The sequence below is a fragment of the Panthera uncia genome, chromosome B1 (genome assembly GCF_023721935.1).
Source record: "Panthera uncia isolate 11264 chromosome B1, Puncia_PCG_1.0, whole genome shotgun sequence".
Classification (NCBI taxonomy): domain Eukaryota; kingdom Metazoa; phylum Chordata; class Mammalia; order Carnivora; family Felidae; genus Panthera; species Panthera uncia.
In genome coordinates, this window is record NC_064811.1 from 43,798,267 (window position 1) to 43,808,217 (window position 9,951).

Genomic DNA, 9,951 nt, shown 5'->3' on the forward strand with positions numbered 1-9,951 from the left:
AAAAATTTTTTTAAATAAATAAATAAACTTCTTCTGATATTTCTTCCTAAAAAGTCAAAAGTGTTGTGGGAGATAATATCCTTACAGTAAATAAAGTAGCAAATATTGTCTACATGTTTTCTATAGCATTTCTCAGGGCAAAATCAGGGCATTATTTGAAAGACTATAATAGGGAATCAGCAGGCAAGTAAGGATGCTACAAGACCCCAAACTGGAGTTGCTGGGTGGCTCAGTCAGTTAAGTATCTGACTCCGGCTGAGGTTGTGATCTCGCAGTTTGTGGGTTCGAGCCCCGCATTGGGCTCTGCACTGACAGCTCAGAGCCTGGAGCCTGCTTCGGATTCTGTGTCTCCCTCTCTCTCTGTCCCTCCCCTGCTCGTGCTCTCTCTCTCTCGCTCTCTCTCTCTCTCTCTCTCTCTTTCTCTCTCTCTCTCTCTCTCTCTCAAGTAAATAAACTTTGAAAAAAAATTTAAAAATGGGGCGCCTGGGTGGCTCAGTCTGTTAGGCGTCCGACTTCAGCCCGGGTGCATGATCTCACGGTCTGTGAGTTCAAGCCCCACGTCGGACTCTGTGCTGACAGCTCAGAGCCTGGAGCCTGCTTCTGATTCTGTGTCTCCCTCTCTTTCTGCCCCTCCCTTACTCATGCTCTGTCTCTCTCTGTCTCAGAAATAAATAAACATTAAAAAAATAAAAATTAAAAAAAAAGCACAAACAATGTGGTCCAATAGGAAACTCCAAATACAGATCATCACAAAAGTGATGATGATCATAAGAGCAATTGATAAGTATGTGCCAGATACCATATACATATCTGATTAATGCTACTAATAACCTATTATTATGCATCTATTACAGGAAACCGAGTCACACAAATAATAAATGGCAGAGCCAAAACTAAAATCAAAATATATCTTATACACCTGAAACTAACAAAGCATTTTATGTTAACTAAATGTGAATTAAAAAGATAAATAAAATTTTGAAATAAAGACAGATCTGTTTAATTTTAAACCCCATGCTCTTATATACAGTATATTCCCTACTGCTTAGTAGTTTTCTAATTTTTATTTCACTTTTATTTCAGTTCATTTGCTTTGTATATTGAAAACCTTAATCTCCAAGTGCCACAAACAGGGATGAAACTTGCTTTCACAGCTAAAATTGAAGTCTAATTTGCAAATCAATTGTCAAGTTACTTTTCTTTCATTACTCTTTCTTGCTGTATTAATACCATAGACATAAACATTCCTGAGATTTCATACTCAAATAGTGGTCAAATTGCTGCTTATCGGGTCAGTTTTTTTATTTCTCTTATTTTCTATTTGCATCAAAACTTTTGAAAGATATGCCATTTGTAGTATAGACAAAATTTGCTAGGAAATCAATATTTATGATTTCAAAGAGAAAGGAAGCCTGAGAAATGAAGAAAAGCATCCATACATAAAATCAGTGTTACTAATTTCTCGTAATTGAGAAGATTTCGTTTCTCAGTGTGCTAAACTGTACATACATGATTTCTATTTCTTAATGATAACTTAAATTCTCTTCAGTCCAAGGGGGGGTCCTACTGCCTAGGGCTATAAGACCCCCTTAATTCCTCTTTTTCCCTTGTTCCTGGTCCCCAAAGAAACATAGGCCAACAGGACCACATCTCCTTTTCCTTATCATCCAACTAGGTTATGCATTCTTAAAGTGCCATTATCGCCACCCCAGGGAACAATATTGGTTCTTGGGGTTGAGGGAGTGGCAAAAAAACTTTAGGTATTACAATGACTCATAACCTGCCAGAGGACCTCAGTACATAAATAACATATCTATATGTTAAAATTTCATTGGGAAGAGTGGATAATTTGGGGGGAGGGAATATCTTAAAAAGTTTCTTTAAGGGGGATCATAATGAAAAAATAGTTTGTGAAATACCCAACTAAGTAGAAATCTTGGATACTGAGGAATATAATGCAGAAAGTCTAGGCCAGAGACCCTGAATAGCCCACAAAAGAAGTAGAAACGCAGTCACCATGCTTTGTGGAGCTGACCCAGACACAGGGGAGGAGGGCGTAGTAGAGAAAAGGGTTATTTCACTTCAGACATTGGGAGTTTTTAGGAAGAAGGAAGAAGCTAGATTTATGTTCAAGAAGAGGTGGGAAAGGAAGGGGCAGAGGTGGGAACCAACTTTGCAAATCTGTATTCAGAGGGGCTTTGAACAACCTCTTATAGTACATATTCCTTTAATTGAAATCTTTTACTCCCTACTTAAAAATTATAAGGACATTGGGTTTAAATTTAGTAGAAATACTCATTAGTTAATTGAGGAGAAATTACTTAATCAGTAAAAATCACAACATCTTATATTTTGTATACCACTTAATTGTATAATCTCTTCCTTGATCTTTACTGACAGAGAAAGAGCAATCCAAGAGATGCGTCGACATGGTCTTCCCACACCACCCCTTAGTTCAACTCTGAGGTCTCCTTTACATTCTCCTGAACATATAAGCTGTTAATTATCATAAAGGTAAGTATGTAACACTAGGACAAGCAAAACTAATCTGTAATTATAAAAATTCAGAAAGTAGTTTTCAGTGTGGAGGGAGGGGAGATTTTGCCTACAAAGGTGATCGGGGGAATTTTGTGAAGTAATGAAGGGTTCTGCGTCTTGGTGATGGCTGCACGGGTATATACAATTGTAAAAACTCATTGACCTGAACATTAACAGTCCACGCATTTTAATGTATGTAGATTATACCTCGATTAAAGAAGAAAAGGCATCCACAACAAAATATTAAATGACAGGATGAGATATCACGCAGTAACACTTGATGAAGTGCCACATTCAACATACAAATAACAGGTGGTAAAAGAACAGACAGCGGTGTACAAATGGGAATGCACATGACACAGTAGACTCAATCTGACAGGAATGGCAGGTTGTCGGGGAATAATGAGGGAGAAAGGCATGGCAGGCAGGGTGGGACACAGAGGGTATATTGAATGTGAGGCTCAACTAGAGGTTGTAGTCTTATCTCTGTAAGTCAAGGGGAGCCGTTGAAGGTGCTTCTGTGTATAATATGGATACAAGGGAGGGATTAAGATGGTGGATTAACTTCATAACTATATTTGGGCCATATTGGGGAAGATAGAAATGAGAGGCAGAGACCAGAAAGAGCTATGAGAGGAACAGTATATTCAGTTCAGGATCTGTGGAATAATGTTGAAAGCTAGGACAAATTTAAAAAAAAAATTTTTTAATGTTTATTTTTGAGACAGAGAGAGACAGAGCATGAACAGGGAAGGGTCAGAGAGAGGGAGACACAGAATCTGAAACAGGCTCCAGGCTCTGAGCTGTCAGCACAGTGCCCGACGCGGGGCTAGAACTCACGGACCGTGAGATCATGACCTGAGCCGAAGTCGGCCGCTTAACCAACTGAGCCACCCAGGCGCCCCGAAAGCTAGGACAAATTTTAAAAACAAATGACATATATATAGAAAAGTGCCATATCCTAGCATACAGCTCAGTGAGTTTTCACAAATTGAATACACCTGTGAATAACCTACACCCAGATCAAGAAACAAAACACATCCCTCTTGGGCTCTCTCCTGCTTATAAGCCCTGCTCCAGAAGTAACTATTCTGCCTATTAAAAACATAGATTTCTTTTGCCTGTTTTTGGACACTTTTTAAACGAAATCTTACATTTCTGGCTTGTTTTCCTCCACAGTACATCTGTGAGATTCATTCATACTGGTGTGTGTTCTTGTAGGTTGTTCAGTCTTGTTGCTGCATAGTATCCCCACAGTCCATTTACCCATTTTATTGTTGATGGGCATTTGGCAATTTCCAGTTTGGGCTATTGTAGAGTTACGATGAACATTCTATTCTAGTACCTGTGTGTTGGTGACCAGATGTGTGCATTTCTTTTGAGTATATACGTAGGAGTGAAGTTGTTGGGTCACTGGACATGCATATGTTCAAGCTTGAGTAGACAGAGCAAAGTGGTCGTAAAGAGGTAGGATACATATAACAGAAGAAGGGTCAAAGGGATGTGCTGATTCATTGGAGATGGGAATGAATGGGAAAGAAGTCCTGCAGGACCAGGGCTTGAAAGGTAGGTTGACCGCAAAATGCAGGCTTGCTGACAGAAATAGTAAAGTCATTCTTTTTTAAAAATATGCATTTCTTTGCCTTCTTTTAAGTAGAAGCATATAGAAGATAATTAAGCATTTCCTCAATGACTCAGAATTCTCATTATGAACATTAATTATGTAATGTGTTTTGACATACTGATCTGCCAGGTTTTATTGGTATTTGTAGAGCGTAGGTTTAAATGAGTCCTGATTGCTGTACTTTTCTTTTGTGTGTGTTTGTTTGACTAAAACATGCATTTTCCTCTTTCACTTTGAGGACTACTTCTCAATGCTGGCTACAATCACTGTGTCCTCACAACTTCTAAGCTGCTGCATTAATTTGAATGTGATTACATGGAGGTTCAGCTTCTCGTTATAAAGCCTTGTAACAGTTGTGACACATACATTTTCTCATACTGGATTCACAGCTGCATTTTAGACCAGAGATTGGTAAACTAAGGTCTGTGAGCCAAATCCACTCCACTGCCTATTTTTGTAAATCTAGCATAGCCACACCTGTTTGTTTACACATGGTCTAAGACTGCTTTCCTACAGAGGTGGAATTGAGTAGTTGTGACAGAGACCCCGTGGCCCACAAATCTAAAATATTTACTACCTGGCTTTTCACACTATGTAACCTCTGGAAAACTCTGCTGTGTACCTGTGAGAGAATAAGAGTGAAAAAAACAAATAATTCTTTGGTTTTATGAAAATAGGCTTTACCTTATAGATGCTCAAAAAAGGTCTTGGAGACTCCAGAGATACCCATATTATACTTTCAGAACCACTGATTTAGAACATGCTGGATTTAGCAATCTCTAAAGCTGTGATTATTTAGAAAACTTTGTTTTGTTTGTTTTAAACATTTTTTAAAAAATAATCTCGATGTCCAACATGCAGCTCAAACTCACAACCCTGAGATCAACAGTCACATGCTCCACCAAGTGAGCCAGCCAGACCCCCCAAATTAGAACACTTTATCACAAATTGTGATAAAATATATGTAACATGAACTTTGCTATCTTAACTGTTTTTAAAGTGTGCAACTCAGTGGCATTAAATTCATAATGTTGTACAACCAAAACCACTACTTCCAAAATTTTTTCATCACTCCAAACAGAAACTCTATATCCTTTAGGCCATAATTCTTCAGTCCCCTGTCTACCTCCCCAGGCCCTGAAAGTCTGTAATCCACTTTTCTGTCTCTTGCCCATTCTAGCTTTTCATATAAGTGAAATCATACTATATTTGTCCTTTTGTGTCAGGCTCATTTTACTTAGCATAATGTTGTCAGGACTCGTATGTTGAAACAATTTGTTTCTTTTTTTATGCTTGAATAATACTCCTTTGTGTGTTTATGCCACATTTTGTTTGTCCACTCATCAGTTGATGGACACCTGGGTCGTTTTCACCTTCTAGCTATTGTGAATAATGCTGCTATGAACATTGGTGTTCAAGTACCTGTTTTCAAATCTTCTGGGAGTAGAGTTTCCGGGTCATATAGTAATTCTGTGTTAACTAGTACATCCTCACCGAGAAAACGTAAAATATAAAAATATAAAGAAGGACACCAAAATCACTTTTTTTTAATTCTTTTTTTTTTAACCTTTATTCATCTTTGAGAGAGAGAGAGAGAGAGAGAGCGCATGAGTGGGGGAGGAACAGAGAGAGAGGGAGACACAGAATCTGAAACAAGCTCCATCCAGGCTCTGAGCTGTCAGCACAGAGCCCAACGCGGGACCCGAACTCACTGACTGCGAGATCATGACCTGAGCCGAAGTCAGACGCTTAACCGACTGAGCCACCCAGCTGCCCCCCCAAATCAGTTTTTTAAACGTTTTTTTTTATTGTGGTAAAATATACATAACATCAAATTTATCATTCTAACTATTTTTAAATCCACATTTCTCTGACAATTAGTACATTCACATTATTGTGAAAAAATAATGTCCTTCATCCATCTCCAGAACTTTTTTATCTTCCTCAACTGAAACTCTACCCATGAAATAAATATTAACTCCCAGTCTCCCCTCCCCACAGCTCCTGGCAACTGCCATTACAATTTCTGTCTCTGTGAATTTGACTACTCTGTTTAACTGATATAATTGAAACTATACAGTGTTTGTCCTTGTGACTTACAGTGCTTTCAGGGTTCATCCATATTGGAGCATGTGTCAGAATTTCTTTCTTTTTTGGTGCTAAACAATATTCCACTGTATGAATATACCATTTATGAGTTGGTAGATACTTGGGTTCCTCCTATCTCTTGGCTGTTGTGAAAATGTATGTTCAAGTCAAAATCACTTTTAATCCTATAACCCAGAGTAAATATCAATTAGCATTTTGGTATATACTTCCTTCTTGTTTGATTTGTAATAAATATACACACACATTCATAGACATACATATATAATTGTAATAGAGATCATACTCAAAATAGTTTTTTATCCTATCTTAAATTTTGTTTTGTTCTGTTCTTTGGGGGTTTTCCCCTTAATAAATTGTTGAGAGCATCTAAGCATTAAAAGTATTTTCAAAATGCCATTTTATTCTTTTTATTTTTCTTTTCTTTTTTTTTTCCTTTCTCCTTTCCTTTCTCCTTTTCTTTCCTTCTGCCAGGAGACAGTATTTACATTGGGAATTTTACAAGAGATGATTTATTTTTTGTTTTATTTTTTAAGTAATCACTATGCCCAATGTGGGGCTTGAAACCAGGACCCCAAGATCAAGAATCACATGCTCCACTAAATGGATCCAGCCACGTGCTCCTCAAAAATGCCATTTTAAAATAGTTATCAGGTGCCTGGGTGGCTCAGTCGGTTGAGCGTCCAACTTTGGCTCAGGTCATGATCTCACAGTTCATGGGTTCGAGCCCTGCATGGGACTCTGGGCTGACAGCTCAGAGCCTGGAGCCTGCTTGAGATTCTGTGTCTCCTCTCTCTCTGCCTTTCCCCAGCTTGTGCTGTCTCTCTCTGTCTCAAAAATAAACATTAAAAATTTTTTTTATTTAAATAAAATAGTTATCAGTTCATCACATGTTTCCATTGTGGAATTTTTCATATTTGTGTGTGTGTGTGTGTGTGTGTGTGTGTGTGTGTGTGTGTGTTTTAATTGGGGTGGTGATTAGATAGCACATAAGGTAAAGAATATTTGACTATCCATAATATGCTGTTTTAAGACTCACACAATTTACAGTACTTGTACATTAACTTAGACATTATATTATTCCTCACTTTGAGTGATTTTTCTCAGTTAACATCCTGTGTTACCCCTTTCTTTTCACTCTGTATCATTCATTTAGTCCTCATATACTTTGATGTGTTTGGGTGGTCTGAGGGGAATATATTTTGAAGTATAGAGCTGTTAACTATAACTTGATTATGGGCAAAGGTTTTATTAGAGATTATAATTTTGGTTAAAACTGAAAACAGTCTCTTAGTTTTTTGTGAATTTACCAAGTAATTTTTGTTTATCGTTTTTCTCTTAACTCGCCTTTCCTGTCCCCCCTTTTTCAGAATGGTGGCTTTCAATGAGTTACCTCTGGATTTTTTAAAGGACAGAACAGTAATGAAATATTTGAAGTACTTGTTCTTGAAAATCATGAACATTGACACAAATTCTACCTCTGTCAACTTTTATTTAAATCAGTGAATATTTATATAAAAATTTTGGTTTAAAAGAGCCATATCTATGTGTATATTTTTATATATATGACAGAACAAAATATGTATTAATAGTGCTAACTAATGTTATATCTATATTTATATTATTCCTCGCTTAAATTGCTCCTCAAAGTGTGTGTTTATACTGTGAATTAATATAATGTATTGTTCACATTATGCTTTAATAATCTTTTTCATAATGAGCCATGATATGTGTATATAAATATTCTTACAATACTTATTTTCAAAGTGTTTTCAGTTTTCATGCCTGTGTTTATAACCCATATCTTTAATACATTCATATAGGATTATCAATCTTGATGCTGTGCTGTCACACTTTGTTCTTCTAAATGTAAAATTAATTGTTCACCAATTTGCTATCTATCATCAAGGGTAATATATTCAGGTCTATTTTCACAATAGCAGAGGTCTTGATAAAATAATGATTACCGTATATCATTTGTTATTGTCAACTTGAAGAACTGTGATGGGAAAGATACATTTATATATTATATGCAATATTTTATTATTTTGGTTATCACATGGACTCTTCACTTAATACAAATTCTATCAAAATCAAACTAAAAGCCGCATTCAGAATTTTGTAAAACAATAGAACAGAAATTTGGGACACTTTTTCAGTAAATAAAATTCCTCCCTGTATTAAGAAAAAAATTCAGACTATAAAAGTATATGGGGTAAATATAGTAAAAGATTTTGTTAAAATGCCAGTATACATTCAATAATACCAGTTTTTGCTTCTAAATTTGTATGTTGTAATTTATTAGTCTTACAGAATAGTATGTAAACACTGAACTGTGGCATGTTAAATAGAAAACAACTTTTTACAATTAATTTTCAAGGTTGTAGTTTTAAGGAATTTAGATATATCTAAATATGTATATATACACACATTAATAAAAGAACAGAAGTACAAAATAGAATGTCAGATTCAAAAACTAATCGTGTTTGAACCATACACATTTGGAGAAAATCCTTTTCTTGGTAGGTTTCATTATGATTGAAAAAGAAGAACTTAAGAACGAACATAAGAAAGTGGAAGACCAGTTGGTTATAATACAGTTTGTTTCCTCTTGTGGTTTTAATACAATGGAATTTGTGTATGTGTGTTTGTGTGTACCTGGGGGGGGGGGGGGGCATTGCTCTTTTCTAAAACTAATATGCCTTATATGTCTGGGATATGGTATATGCCATTTGCAATAATTCACTGTGTATTTGGGTGTGATGTGGTTTATTTTTCTACCATATTTGTAATTTTATGTATTCCATCTCCTTTGTGTGAATTCATATATTATAGCAAATACAAGAGAAATGGGACTAATTTGCAATGTCATATGGAAAATCTTTTAATAAATATATGTAAATAAAATAAAAAATATTTGTTCCCACCTTTTCCCCCAAAGCAATAGCAAGGCCTATTTTATTAGATATTTTATTTTTAATGTTTTTCATAATTTAAAAATGTGTAGCTTGCCATAATTATTTTCTTAACCATGTTACTACAATTTTCCTAAATTAGTTTTATCTTAAAATACTGAATGTTCTCACCATTTGTAGATGTTTTTAATTTGTTTTAAAAAATTTTAAATTATGCTTGACATAGATTTTCCATTAAACTTTCCAGTCAATTTATTTTCTCTTACAAATAGTTTTTTCTTAAATTTTAGCAATAATCTTAATTCTAAAATTAACAATTCAAACTTTATCATGGTAGGATTTGGGTAAATCCTTGTACTTAATGTGTGAGATACTTTTTTTTTTAATGGTTTTGATTTATTTCTAGTTCAAGAAATGAAGTCAAAGTTTCTGTTTGAAATCCATGTACAAAATGATTGAACAGGCTTGTGTATGTGTTTACATTTTTCTTTCATATGCTCTGTGTTGAGAACCTTAACTACATTGACTATGCCACCTGCCACATCACCTTATTACAACTTACCACATATCTGACCTCCCCCTCTCCCCAATTCTTAGAAGATTTACTGTCTTTTATTCTATCATCAGTCTTTTTAATTTCACGATCTTGGAACAGTGGTTATTGACCAGGCCTGCATTGGTGTTACCTGGACAGTTTTAATGAAAAACTGATTTCTGAACCCTACACTTGTCCAAATAAATCAGAATCTCTGGGAATTAGGTGTGGGC

The 9,951-nt window shown here is 35.6% G+C and overlaps 1 protein-coding gene across 3 annotated transcripts in view; it reads left to right on the plus strand.

Annotated features, from left to right (window-relative positions):
• Positions 1 to 9,951, plus strand: part of CEP135 (centrosomal protein 135) — a 69,658-nt gene extending 59,707 nt beyond the window's left edge. For 2 of the 3 annotated variants that reach the window (XM_049630505.1, XM_049630502.1), the window contains one exon: positions 2,401 to 5,639. In XM_049630505.1, coding sequence (XP_049486462.1) covers positions 2,401 to 2,503 — 103 coding nt within the window. In that variant the 3' untranslated portion in view covers positions 2,504 to 5,639. Of the gene's footprint in view, positions 1 to 2,400; positions 5,640 to 7,638 lie in introns of those variants that run through there. The other variant, XM_049630504.1, reaches the window with a different exon arrangement.